The sequence below is a fragment of the Curcuma longa genome, chromosome 7, assembly GCF_044706935.1.
Source record: "Curcuma longa cultivar G26 ecotype Majalengka, Jawa Barat chromosome 7, ITB_CL_G26_1.1, whole genome shotgun sequence".
Classification (NCBI taxonomy): domain Eukaryota; kingdom Viridiplantae; phylum Streptophyta; class Magnoliopsida; order Zingiberales; family Zingiberaceae; genus Curcuma; species Curcuma longa.
In genome coordinates, this window is record NC_133867.1 from 8,456,980 (window position 1) to 8,471,417 (window position 14,438).

General features: G+C 36.6%; 2 protein-coding genes across 2 annotated transcripts in view; both read left to right on the top strand.

Annotated features, from left to right (window-relative positions):
- Positions 1 to 215: 215 nt before the first annotated feature.
- LOC141832586 (protein FAR1-RELATED SEQUENCE 5-like) lies at positions 216 to 3,060 on the top strand. Its single transcript, XM_074720069.1, has 3 exons — positions 216 to 2,396; positions 2,720 to 2,848; positions 2,959 to 3,060. Exons 1-3 carry the CDS (start codon positions 216 to 218, stop codon positions 3,058 to 3,060), a joined length of 2,412 nt encoding a protein of 803 aa, XP_074576170.1.
- A 1,908-nt stretch (positions 3,061 to 4,968) lies between these two features.
- The window catches only part of LOC141831587 (protein ENHANCED DISEASE RESISTANCE 2), a 31,901-nt gene continuing 22,431 nt past the window's right edge, over positions 4,969 to 14,438 (top strand). The window contains exons 1-11 of the mRNA XM_074718977.1: positions 4,969 to 5,366; positions 5,937 to 6,011; positions 6,201 to 6,254; positions 6,699 to 6,764; positions 7,723 to 7,778; positions 7,896 to 7,972; positions 8,774 to 8,896; positions 10,531 to 10,565; positions 11,474 to 11,574; positions 11,644 to 11,739; positions 14,067 to 14,131. Coding sequence (XP_074575078.1) covers positions 5,124 to 5,366; positions 5,937 to 6,011; positions 6,201 to 6,254; positions 6,699 to 6,764; positions 7,723 to 7,778; positions 7,896 to 7,972; positions 8,774 to 8,896; positions 10,531 to 10,565; positions 11,474 to 11,574; positions 11,644 to 11,739; positions 14,067 to 14,131 — 991 coding nt within the window. The 5' untranslated portion in view covers positions 4,969 to 5,123. The remainder of the gene's footprint in view (positions 5,367 to 5,936; positions 6,012 to 6,200; positions 6,255 to 6,698; positions 6,765 to 7,722; positions 7,779 to 7,895; positions 7,973 to 8,773; positions 8,897 to 10,530; positions 10,566 to 11,473; positions 11,575 to 11,643; positions 11,740 to 14,066; positions 14,132 to 14,438) is intronic.

Below are 14,438 nucleotides of genomic sequence, written 5' to 3' on the forward strand. Positions count from 1 at the left end.
TTAGTTCATTTTGTGCCTAATTTTGATATTGTTCTTGCATATGGTTATGTTAGTGAAACTGTATGCTGTAGATTATGTTATTGAAACTGTATGCTGTAGATTAGTTCGTTTTGTCAAAGTGTGCAGTTTTCAAGCGCAGGCGCTTCTGCAAAATTACAACTTCAAAGTTCATTGGATGCTCTTTCTGGTGGCTGGATTAAGTCTCTTGCAATTTCATGGAAGACGCGAGTGATTCTGTTGAACAGATTTCGGTGGAAAAGCCGTTTGAGACAGACGAAGAAATTGAAAAAGAGAAGATAGAGGAGCCCAAAATTGGAATGCTATTTGATTCCTATGACGAAGCTTACTTGTATTATAGCCGATATGCAAAACAAGAAGGGTTTGCTATTGTGAAAAAATCATTCACAAATGGAGCAGATGGGAAGTTAAAGTATGCATGTCTGTCATGTAATCGCGGTGGAAAGGCAAAAGTGACAAGTAACCCGGTGAAACCACGTCCCCAAATAAGGATTGGTTGTCCAGCACGTGTTAATGTTGGCTTAGGACATGATGGGAAGTGGAGATTGAACCAGACTATCTTGACTCACAATCATGGTCAGAGTCCATCAAAGGTCAAGTACTTAAAGTGCAATCGGATCATTGATGAGCATACAAAAAAAAGGCTTCAGTTGAATGATGCAGCCGGGATAAATCTGAATAAGAGTTACGATGCCCTGCAAATCGAGGCAGGGGGACCTGGTAGCCTATCTTTTTCTCAAAAAGATTGTCGCAATTATTTGGATAGACATCGACGCTCATTGCTCGTTGAAGGAGATGCTGAGGCAATGTACAAGTATTTCATAAAGATGGGAAAAGATAATTCTGATTTCTTCCATGCAATGGATATGGACGATGAAGGTCGACTAAGAAATGTATTTTGGGCAGATGCGAGGAGTCGGGCAGCAGCGAAAGAGTTTGGTGATGTTGTTACATTTGACACAACATATTTGGTTAACAGATATGACATGCCATTTGCTCCATTTGTAGGTGTTAATCATCATGGGCAATCTATCTTGTTAGGTTGTGGATTGATTTCTCATGAAGATACAGAGTCATTTTTGTGGTTATTTGAGACATGGAAGACATGTATGTGGGATTGTCCTCCGAATGCAATCATTACGGATCAATGCATGGCCATGAAAAGTGCTATCGAAAAGGTGTTCCCATTGGCACGACATCGGTGGTGCATTTGGCATATCATGAAGAAAATACCTGAAAAACTGAGCAGATACAAGGCTAGAGAAAAAATTAGTGGTTGTATGCGTAGAGCAGTGTATAATTCACTGACAGTCGATGAGTTTGAGAGTGTTTGGCATGCATTCATCCAGGAATATATCCTTCAAAGTAATGCATGGTTAGATGGGTTGTATGCAGAACGGAGAAGATGGGTGCCAGCTTATCTAAAAGACATATTTTGGGCAGGGATGTCTTCTACGCAAAGAAGTGAAAGTATGAATGCATATTTCGATGGTTACATTCATTCAAAGACGACACTGAAGCAGTTTGTAGGACAGTATGAAAATGCATTGGCAAAGAAGGTTGAAGCTGAACATCAAGAGGATGTGAAGAGTTGGCACAGTTTCATCCCGTTGATACAAGAAGCGGATGAGTTGGAAAAGCAATTTCAAAGTGTTTACACGAATAACAAGGTGAGGGAGTTTCAAAAAGAATTTGTCGGTAAACTGAATTGTTTGTGCTCAAAGATCATGGAAGGTGTGAATATGTCTGAGTTTGAGGTAAAGGAGTTGATTATGTTTGGCGAAGGTGAAGAAAAAGTGAAGAAGGAAGTGGCTTACAATGTTCATTTTCATGCTGAAACGAACGAAACCTATTGCACCTGTCAACTGTTTGAGTTCAAAGGAATGGTCTGTAGGCATCAATTGTTGGTATGGTATTATATGAGGATTCAGAAAGTGCCTGACAAATATGTGTTGCGGAGATGGTGCAAAAATATCAAAAGAGCTCACTCTAAAATTCCGATTAGTTATGATAAGTCATCGAGGGGAATTGAAGCACAACGTCGTGAAAACATGTGCAACCTCTTCAAGGAGGTTGCTGATTTGGCAGAGGAATCAGTAGAGAAGTATAATTTGGTGATGACACGGGGATGTCAACTAAGACAAGAGTTGTTGATAGATTCGCTTGGGCCTGACAGATTAGGCTCAAAAACACCTGATGGTTCATTTTCACTTGAAGCGGACCTTACAAGTACCCAAGGGAGTGCCAACATACTTGATCCGAAAGTTGTGAAGCGAAAAGGAAGGCCACGTTGTAATAGGATACAGGGTTCGGTTGAAAAAATCATCAGGAAGAAAAGGGAAAAGAAACAAATGGCAGTGCTCAATAAAAAAACCAAGGTACAAGTTCTCATCTCTTCTACTATTATGGTTCGTTTGAACATCTCTTCAACTTCTCATTTTTTTACCTCCATCTGATTTCATTCATGCATTCACTTGGTTTATTTTGACATATTTTTCATTGTTTTGAATTTTGAATTTATGACATATGATTATGTGGCTTTGATTCTTTCATTCCGTGCAAAGAATGTCCGGAAAGAATAAAATGTTGGACTGACAATGTTGAGCTAGACTTTAGTGAGAATGACCAGAAAAAATGTTGCATCTCTTCATTGTCTTTCAGTTGCATTTTAGTTAAATTCCTTTTCCTGTGCTAATTACAGGTGGTTCAGGAATCTCAAGACAATATGTTTAATTCTCAAACTCAATCAAGTTATGTGGGACTATCAATGTGTTCAAATATCATGCCCCATAGTGATGCATTGAATGAAGATTATGATGTCAATACTCAGGTAACTGCATTTTTATCGAAGCTTCGAATTGAGCATCGTTCAAAATGTTTAGTGATGCACCGAGTCTGAACTTTTCTGCGAATTGCTATGCATGATTGAATTTCAAACAGAGTGCTGGTGATTTTAGCAATGGACAGAGTGCTGGTGGTTTTTCAGGCTTTGGTGGGACTTGTGGACCTGCTTCTGAACTGTTCACACAGATGAGGAAGTAACTGATGTTTCACATTTGCAAGCTGACCAGCAGAGAGCAGGTTATGGTTTTCAGGAGACAGACACTAAGTCGGTGATTTCTCTTAACAGAAGCTGTTGTCGATGTGAGTTTAGCTGTTCTCGGTGTTTATTAGTGTTTATTAGTTTTTAGCTTAACAGAAGCTGTCGGATTCTCAATAAAAAATTTTTGTGCGTAATTTTATCTCACATTTCAAAAAACATCTAAGGAACACCACGAGATATATACTAAAATGTAATTGAGAACAACAAATAAAGAGTAATATCTCCATGTAAAACAATGGAATATGTCATATGAGAAAGAGTTACACTTTCAAAATGAAAAAAAATAAAATCAAGGGTCGTGGTCCAGGCAGATAATTCTGGCCGTTCGAACAGCAGATGAAGTACTTGTCATTACAGTAGACTCATGGGTACTTGCCATTATCCGTGCCATCAAGTACATCATTAGCAACATTGTAGTCTCTGCTCGCGTTGGCCTCGGAGATTTAATCTGCCCGAGTAATCTGCGCACTTCCACTGAGTCTAAGACTTTATGAACAAATGAAAGAGCAATCATATCAATTTTTTTGGGAACTCCCTTAAGATATCCTCTTTGTCTTTCTCTGTCCATGTAGGGATATCAACCAATACGCCTGGAAGATTAACATTCTTTATCACATTCAAAGACAGAGAAAGTAATTGTGCCATCAGAACAGAGAATAACACTTCCCGGCTTCACATCATCGGCTAGCTTCTTGTAGCTCATGCAGATCATGTTGGAAACGCCTTTGATAGTGTAATCAGTGGGAACGACGACCTCCCAGAAATGTTTCAGTTGTACAGGTTTCCCGTCTTTCAGGAAACCAATTCGAATCTCCACACCCTGCATACAAATAAAGCGGAGAGTCACTGTCTAAAAGACCAAAAATCACGAGTAAACAATAAAAGAGAACAACAAAAAAGAGATCGACGCAACCGCAAAGAAATAGAAATCGGTGGAAATGAAGAGAGTGAAGAAGCTTCTAGCCTTGGTGTCCAGCACGACGGCGCAGAGGAGGCCGGTATTCTCCATGCTGCGGTGAAGGTTATCGAGGGTTTCCTGGTGGTACTCATGGGAGTCGTGGGAGAAATTGAAACGGCCGATCGATGTACGCAGCGAACGCTGCTGCTAGGTTTCCATCTCTCTCGCCGTCTCCCAGTTTCCTCAAATAAATCACTCATTCAAATCGACGGTTTAGATTAATCTTCTATTTAAAAATTAAACGGTCCAGATTCCCGTCACAAATTTGTGACGGGAATCTGTTGTGACAAGGATGACTTCTCTTGTCTTAAAGCTAATATATATTTTTTAAATAGAGGAGATCCGAATATCTCACACAGTTAGGTCTACATTCATACGTAAAGAGGTAAATTAGATAGGTTGACAGGAGAGATGATTTACTTCGTGGGATCAATCGTATGGAACTGTTAGGACAATGGATTTATTTTTTATTTTTATTTTTTGAATGGTTGAAGAAGAGAGAGAAACTTACTTGAGAAAATTGCTAAGAATCGATTGTCCAATCCTATAAATAGACATGAACCAATTGGGTTACGCCACGATGGCATGTGGGGGCATGCATCTCTACCCCATGCGACTATGCAAAGTAGTGTGGAAGTAGCGAACCGGGCCGAATGTAATCAAGGATGGTCCCCCTCCGATCGAGAGGGATCCCAGATCTCCTGTTTCCTGAGGACCATGCACCACCGGATTGCCTCGAACGATTGGTCGAAGCATGCATGTAGTCTTTGAAATGACTCCTACCGTGTCATTCTCGACGGCACACGTATCCCACTCGGTTTTGAATCGTATCAATGACAAATGGCAAGTTGGATGTGACAACGGCTTCTACCCGCTGGCGGAAGAAGAATACTAACGCCGAAAAGGAAGAATCAATTATAAAATCTCTCGGTTCTGATCTCTTTCTCCGTCGAACCATCCTCCGTGGTTTTCCTCGGTCGCTCCGCGAATCGCCCTCCGTAGGGCTTGTCGGCGCCAGGGGGAGGAATCGGGATCGCTGCTGTGATGGAGGAGGAGAAGGCGACCCAGGCGGCGGTAGCCGCCGAGGCGTTATCCGACAAGGAGGGGCACGGATCCGACGGTAGCCCCCTCGTCGGTGGAAGCGGCAGGGAGATCCACTATGGCGGCTGGGTCTACCACCTGGGCGTGAACACTGTCGGCCATGAGTATTGTCATCTCCGATACCTCGTCCTCAGAGGGACGTACGTCGTCATGTACAAGAGGGACCCCGAAGAGCACCCTGGCATCGTGAGTGGAATGAACTCTTGATGGATTCATTCATTTTCTGTTCCTCAAGTTTTCGTTGTTAGGATTGTTATTTTGCCGAGTTAGTGTTTTGGGCTGATTAGCTTTTCTGCGGACGGAATTGTTTCTACAATGCATTTACTGTCGGTGAATAATTGGACCGCCTTCGATGAATTAAGTAACTTCTGTTTTCTGATTCTTTAATAAAAAGTGAAGTAACAAGGAAATTGATACTTAATTGTGATCTTGATATGGTAATATGCAAAATCCTGTGCCAACCCGAAGCGTTTGCTATCGTCCGTGGAAGTTTGGTAAAAAGTCTGCGGTCACCCTGCAAACAAAAGCTTGTTGCCATAACTTATGCTTCGGTTAAGTCCATGAAGGAGCTGTTCTTGGACTTTGCTATCTGCTTTGATATTCTACTGTTGAGATGACATTAATTAGTAGTTAGATATGAATCTGAAAGTGAATCTGACTACTATTTTCTCTCTTATTATGCTCCATGTAAGGTTACATTAGGTATGTAGTATCAGTATATTTATGTGTGCTTTTCCTTTTTTGTTTTTGCAACAGAAACCAATTAGGAAAGGAGCTATAAGTCATACTCTCATGGTTGAGGAGGTAGGGCGCCGGAACATCAGTCATGGGGTAATCCTCAAACTTTCATCTTTCACTCAAGGGACAATCAGCGCGTGGTCTTAGTGATTTGCAATATGTTTGAAAAATGTGCAAAACTCCAGTATGCCTCATGATATCTGTTTCTTTGGTTGATCTTTTTCCCTATGTGAAGTCACACAATTTTTCAAGATCTCTAATCTTAAGATTACCTTCTAGCAGGAACTGTATGTTCTGAGGTTTTGCAATCGGTTGGAACAAAGAAAACTGGGAGAAGTAAGCTAATGGTCTATTTAAATTGATTTTACACAATGTGTATATTATGTATATATAATGATATTTGTTTTTTCAAAATGCAAAATTGCAGTAGGAAATCTAGTTTATCCTTCTAAAACTCTATGGCTACAAAAGATTCCATGACATTGAACTAGCCACCTCAAACAGTGATCCAACCTTGTATACTGTAGTTTTAAATGAAACAATGGCAGAAGTGTATTTCTCACTATATATACATTATTCTTGGTCTTATTTTTTTTTCATTTTCAAAATGTTTAGTTCTTCACAAATGTTACCTTCTTTACCTTCTTGTGTTAGCCTATTCTCCTATTCCTATTCATTTCAGCTGCATATGTTTCTATTAAATGCTCTTCACAGAAGAAAAATGATCTGACCTAGATATTTGATGCTGACTGTGCAAGTTGATTTGTGCCTTCTTACTAGATTGCTTGTGCTTCTGCTGGAGAATCACATAAGTGGATGGAGGCATTTGAACAGGCTAAGCAACAGGTATGATAATACGAATGCTGTTCAGTGTTTTGTTTGCTTATATACAAACTGTATTTTACTGACATAACATGATTATTTATATTTTACAAGTAAGCCAATCTTGTTCATCGAATTACATATTAGTCCTCCACACAACTTGGCGATTCATGTAACTAAACCAAATAGATGGAACAATCATGAATTGATGACGACGACGACGGTATTAGTCTTTGCACTTTTTTAGGAGCATAATGTATGTTCCAAACTTGTTATAACTGTAATTCATTGATGGATCATGCAGATATTTAGTGAAAAAATCAACAAATTTGTTCTTATAAATCACGGAGGCTCTTGCAAATTTTCAAGAAACCAATTTTGTTAAAAAAAAAAGTCATGATCAATCTCAATTTTGGGCTTTTGATATGCCATTTTATATAAAACCTGAAACTTAGAACTACCAATATGTGACTAACCTACTATGCCAATAACACTATTAACTTTAATACACTTAGCTGTAAGAAATGTAAAATTTCTTTATGAGCATATTTGTATTTCCATCTTAATGTTTGAATTAAAGTGGCATATGTATAACTCATAAAGTATGTCAAGAATGAGAAGTTAAAGATTCTCAAGAGACTAATATCTCAGCATCCACATTGCATTTACATAAATAATTTGTAGCACTATCTACCAATTTTTTTTGACTGAAGATTCAATTCATTTTTGAGAACTTGGAAATTTCATGCTAATGCCAGCCCTGAGCTTTAGCAGCACTTCACAATCAAAAGTCATAATCCAAAGAAATTACATGGCAATACTATTATTCATTTAAATTTAGGCAGATGGGTGTCTTCTTCTCTTCTTATCTTGCATGCTAGGAAGAATCATTCCTTAGATAAAGTTATCAATGCCGATATAGTCCTTGCATTTCTTTTTACTTTCCCCCCTTGTTCCAATGCTCGCATTATTTCTGTGGCAGGCTGAGTACAACTTGTTGAAGGGGAGTACCCGCCAAAGATTCAACATGGATGGGGAGTATGTTTCATTTTCTTATGTGACATAATTTTAACAATTGTCTGTTTCTAACTAGATCTTACATTGAAGATATTTCCTTCGTGTTCTCATGTCTCATAGAGTTTTTTATTCAAATAGGTTTAATCTTGAAGGGCATCGTCCCCGAGTAAGGCGATATGCAAAAGGCTTGAAAAAATTGATAAAAATTGGTAAAGGTAAGCAAAGCTTCTGGATGTAGTTCTTTACTTTTCTATAGATTTTATTGTAAAATGGAGTCCTCGCCAAATGATCAATTTAAAATGCATTCTGCTTCATATATATCACTTTAAACATTTATCATAAAGAAAATAAATAGATCATTCTGCCAAATGATCTTTGTATCATTTATTCAAATCACACATGTTTATATCCACAATATCACATTTAAACATTTTTCATAAAGAAAATAAATAGATTAAGAAGTGAGTCATTGGAGCCACTTGCTAGAGCCAAGTCCATAGATATGAATATTTTTTAACACGTGAGCTGAAACCCTCACCAGTATAGACCAAACCCATGCATCCTGTGGCGGACAAAAGTTTTGATCATATAGCTAGACTCAAAGTTTTTACCTTAGCATTTGTTTAATCATTTTTATAATAGTCATTTATTCAGTTTGGTATTCACATTTGAAGCAATTTACATTTAAGATATGGTTAGTTTGCAGGACTAATCTATGTACCATTTAGTAATTGTCGCACTAACTTAACAATGTACTAAAACATGGGTTCAAGATCTCAACTATAACATAGAAGAAACGTAGTATATGAATAAAATCAATATTAAATATGGAAGGTGAAGAATTCTTACTATGGACATACATTCTTAGTGAGCTTGGTTAAGGTCCAATTTTGTTGTACAACAGCCATCAGGAGCTTTGAGCATTTAAGCTATGCATGTGAACAATAACAATAATCACATATCATATGTTTCTAATGCTAATTTCTTCAGTACATTAATGCTATTTGTGGTTACAGGTCCAGAAATGCTTATTCGACAATCGTCAAGTCTTGGAAGCAATACGAGAAGAGGGGCATATTTTGAAGGAGATATGGATGTGATTGAAATGCATGATTGGAAATGTGTTCGGACTGTCAATGGTACCTTTCTCTGTCATTGCTGCATTCATCTAGAGACAAAAAGAAGCTTATAATAGGTACCATAGGTAATAACTAATGAGCTTGGAAGTTTCAAAATGGATTCAAGAGATATATGCATAGCTCAATCCTGTGATGGCATCTACAGGTTAGGATCTTAAAGGCATATTAGTGGGAACTAGGATTAACCCCTATAAAAGGAACACAGATTAAATTGGCAAATGATTGTAAGTATATGAAATTTACTAATTAGAGAACATGATCAGTTGGAAATACATTGATGGAAAAAAATTAAATGAAATCTTAAAGAAAACAAAAGATGAAAAGAAAACACTAAACCATAAATAGAGAAAATAGATGCTTGATGCAATGAGCTAAATCCAACCCTGAAAAATTATAGAAGGGGACAACTAGGTTTGTACTCTAGTTTAACATGAACCATTTATCAAGCCTTTCTATGCACCAATTTTATGCAAATTCTATCAGTTAAATCTTGTGGCATTTTTTTTTCATAATATGGAATCTAATTTAACTTGATTTAATGATTCTTTCATTAGCTTATTTTTCTTTACCGTTAAAATATTATCCATAAATTGATTTATAGAGTTTATCTAGTTTGAATTCTTAGATCTACAATTATTTCAATTATTGGCCTAAAACATGCTTCATTAGTTATTTGAAACAAGAAGAAACTAAAATGATTGATAATTATTGACATTAAAATTTGCAACTCTATCGATCAAACATCTACATGCGAAGGGATGTGATCAAGCCTGACTATGCACTTCAAGTGAACCCTACATGGACAAGGAGTTTCAAGGAAAGACGTCAAAATAACATCAGAATAAGCTTCTAAGTATACCATAAGTCTTAATTTTGACCAATTCAAATTCACCAGGCCCTAAATTTACCTAATTAAACCTACATTTGGTCCAATCAAGCCCCATACTTTCTCAATCAAGACCAATTAAGATTGAACTTTGACTTGGCGAACATGTTTAAGACTTAATTAAGACTTGGTTGATGTAATCATAATCCTGTGGTCTGATCAAGAATATAGTATAGCTTTATGAATATGATCCTAATTTGAACGTTAACATGACCAAGCCCCATCCTAACTTGTGCTTCATCAATATGATCTTATTTGGACTTTAACCAAATAACACATGGCAATTTGTCGATATGGAAATATTTTAACACCAATGTGGCACCATGCCAATGTGAACATGACATCATCAATGACAACAAGAAACTTAGAATGACCAATAACAAAAGAGGATTCACCAAGATGATAAAGGTACTTTAATGACCAAGTAAAGTCTCTCCTAAATGTCACCATGGCATCAAGACAACAATTGACCATGATAAGGTGAGCTTACATGAGATAGGCTATATAATTAATTCCAAGCAAAAAGTCTATATATGACGCTTGCCAATGCTTGTTTTTGTGAGTTATCAGCAAAATAAATATCCTTGATCTTGTTCCATTTTGAATGAAACTTCCCTAGGTCCTTTGAATCTTGGTGTAGTTGTATATGTTAATCATTGAAATATGTACTTGAAATCAATTTGCACGGACCTTCTTTCTTGCTCCTTCCTCAAAGGTTATACTATCTCATTGTCCTCATTTTGTGCAGGCGTTAGAATCTTTGAGGATGTCTCCAATTCCAAGGTCTGCTCTTCCTTGGTTCACAGTTATGGAATTTTTTTAAGTTGTAAAAAAAAAATCCTTGTTTGCTTTTTTATCTCATCTTGCAAAATTGTTGATATAACGCTAAGTGTGTCTCGAGGTAATATTGGGGTCATGGCATATCATTTTGGTTGTGTTTTTTTTTTGTTCAAGATTTTAGATGATACTAGAACCACCTGCTTTGATGTCATTGTGAGAAATAAACACTAGCTATGTATTTTCAGCTAGAGCTAAAGCCAAATGGTTAGAATATGCAATGGGCAACCTATCTTTGATCACTATTGCTGAGATTGCAGAAATGAAGTTTCTAAGAATCTCTACAAGCCGCTACCATGTGTGGTTCCAGCAAAATTGTGTCAATGGTACTAGTATTTATGGATTCCTATGCTACCTGCTTCTTGCATCGATCTTAGTAGAAAGTAGAGAGCTAGGAAAACTTGAACTGATTGGATGAATAAATTATCATCAATGGTTAAAAATTTCTTTTTTGGGATTCACCCTGTTTGGAGGCCTTTCACCATCAGATAGTGAGGCAATCACAATTTTTGAGGTGATAATCCTGAAAGCTTGGCTATTGCAACAAATCTGTGGCAGAGGTGAGAGCCCATAAATTCATATCTGTGACAGAGGTGAAAGGACATCAGCAAAAAACAAGGACCTGTGGCAGGGACAATGGATTCATAACTTTAGTAACTGTTGCAATCTAGGAATGAGAATTTCTTGGTTTTTGCATAAAATTTCTATCTCGAGTTCAAAACAAGTTCTACATCTTTGACGTTCAATTCTTTTGCTATGAAGGAATCATTTTAATATAGAACTGACTAATAACTCTGAATGGGCTAAACTTTGTTAACAGTGTCAGTAAACTTTGAAAATGGTTTTATAAGCAGGATGCAAAAAGTTTGCTTCTAAAATCTGTCAGCATCATCGAAGCAAATGCAGATACTGTCTTTGAAGTTGTTCTCAGCCTTGATAGGCACAAGAGATATGAGTAAGTATTTTTTTACTTGTGCTTATTTCCTTGTCTTTGGAACACATTCTAAGAAACCACTATATGCAGATGGGATTCGTTGACAGGTGATCTTGAGCTATTGGATTCTGTGAATGGGCACTATGATGTCGTTTATGGAACTTATGAACCCACTCGTCTTAATTGGTACAACTCCTAATTTTTCATTTGCAATTATCATGACATGTATACGCTGCATGCCATAATTGAGCTGCTGATATAAATCTATCAGTTGTACTTTGCAGTCTTGTGCAAGATTAAACGAAGAAAATAACTATTCAATTATGAGCTTGAAAAATCTTGACTGTTCACACAAATGGATAATGGACAAATTCTAATTAACACATTATCTGACCACAAATAAAGTGGTCCAATAAGAAAATTATAAGTAATTGACTACCGGTTAAGAGCATTGAGCTCATTCATATTCTGTATATCATCAAATGCAAATGGATTTAAACAACCTACTCGTGACCTGTTTGTACTTATTAAAAGTGGAAATTTCAATTCAAAAGTAGGTTTTATACCTGCTGTATCTTAGTATTACAAATAGGTTGATGCCATTGGATTCTGCCTTATATTGATATAGAAAATTATGTTTGCTTGGCATGTCAACAATGCACATGATTTTCTCATTTTGATAAATATATCAATGGAGGAAAGATTTAACAGGATGTTTTCTGGTAGTTGGGTGTAGGTTGGATTAAACAAGTTGCTTTCATTCTTATGATTTGATTTATGCCAAGTATATGGATGTTGTAATGGCTTCAAATAGTTTCTAAAATGTCATATTGAGCTAGTTAAAATTATTCTTACAATCTAGTTTAATTGACTATTCCTTACACCTCATAAATGTAATGCTCTAGCCTAACAATCTTTTAGTTGTCAACAATGTAGGTCATCATTTTTGTTGTTGTTGCTGTGCTTATCCCAACAGTTTAGGGTGTTTTGGGGGTCAACTACATGAGTCTTAGCTCTCTATTAAGCTCTATACAGTACATGCATATATTTGTCACAATCTTTCAAGAGCAGATAACATGTATATTTTTCATGCTCAGCTTGTCACAAAAACATAATTTGAGTCTTATTCAGCAACTTAATAAAAGATCAACATTCTATTTCTTTGGAAAAAGTCTATTGCGAGCTAATCTCAAATGAAGGGATTTGCACCAACACAATCTAGTGATTTTTTTTAGAGATATTACATGCATGGTTAGAAAAATGGACACACGCTATCGTTATGAGATCAATAAGGGTATTGAATTTCTTAATGGGTAGGATATGGTTAGTGTGCATTTGATGAGTATGTGCATTCAATGAGTAGTCTACCCATCGCCATCTTTGTATAGAGCGGTTTCACTCCTATGACTAGGATTTTCTTCTACTTGATCTTTGTAGGATCGGGTTCACTCTTACGGGGTTCTCCTCTCTCATCTCTTGTTGTTGATGTTTCCTCCTCCTTTTTTTCCTCTTAGTTAGTGTATCTCCCCCTTTTTTCTTAGCAAAAAAGTACCCTTCTGTCTCCCCTTGTTGCATCCCTTGCCCCCCTCTCACAATTTTTTCTATCATCAAGCCATGAAGATCTGATACTAGACAACACAACCTCTTCCCTATGCCAAAGCACCACTAACATAACCAGTATCATTCTCACCCATGTCTGTGTCTCTGTTCTGAAACATGATAAGAATTCCCCCTAGCCCTAACAAGTTTAACCTTACCACCTCCTTGCCTCATGAAATTTTCTGTTTTGTGCAACAAGTTGGATATTGATTAGTATTTATGTTCTAGCTTGAGTGAGAAAATTGGATTTAATAGTTATATTAGTTGTACTAAATGTGGTACTTAGTCATTAGATACTATATTGGAGCTATATGTGGATGTAATTAGATTTTTGTTTACTTGAATAATATTATGTTATTGCCATGGTTTGAAATCTTGTACCGTACTGAGCGAATAGTTGAAATGTATTTTCTAATAAATCACTAAAACTCAATACCACTCGACATCAAGGTTCAAAATCTCATATCTTGCCATAGTTTCAGTCTTTGACCAGAAAGATTTTGTTTCAGAATCATGTCAATGCTTCGATGCATGGTGCCGGTGACAGATTAGAGGTTGAAGGAAGAAGGAGATGAAGCAAAACATTATCATATGCTGAATGATATTGAGTTTCAGTAATTTACCGGAATGATATGTTTTGATCGTTTCACTTGACATGGTACACAATTTAAAACCATGCTCAGCATAGACTCCTTCTTCAACTCCAATCCATTACTAACATGATACATCAAAACATCAGTAGGATACCGAAATAATATCGTTTCAGTCAAAGATACCGAAACTTTAGCACGGTTCGAGATTTTGAACCTTGGTTATTATACAAGTGATTTTAATGAATTTAATCTCTTGAATTTCTTTTACATAAAAAAGTCTTGCTCTTGTTGTCGTTGTTATCTTTTTGTCCTGTTTTTCAGGTGGCATTCAAAAAGGGACTTTGTATTTTCTAGGCAGTGGTTTCGTGGACAAGATGGTTCATATAGTAAGTTTTACATTGATTAGTTTGTGAAGCAATTTATTGTGCAATCTTCTTTGACTTATAGAAAGATTTAAATATACATTAGACATTTTGGAAATTAACAATTATTAGCCTCTTAGAAATAACTGTAGGCCTGGTATTTCTAGAAAATGATCATTGGAAGAAAATTATAGTTAATTTTGCTTGATTTATGTCAATGGTAAAACTGCAATACTTGTAGAAAGGTGTACTGTTTGCAATCACATTGTAGAAAACACTTTGCCTAATCTTTACGTAATGCAAAAGTTTTCTACTACATCTTTACAAGTGT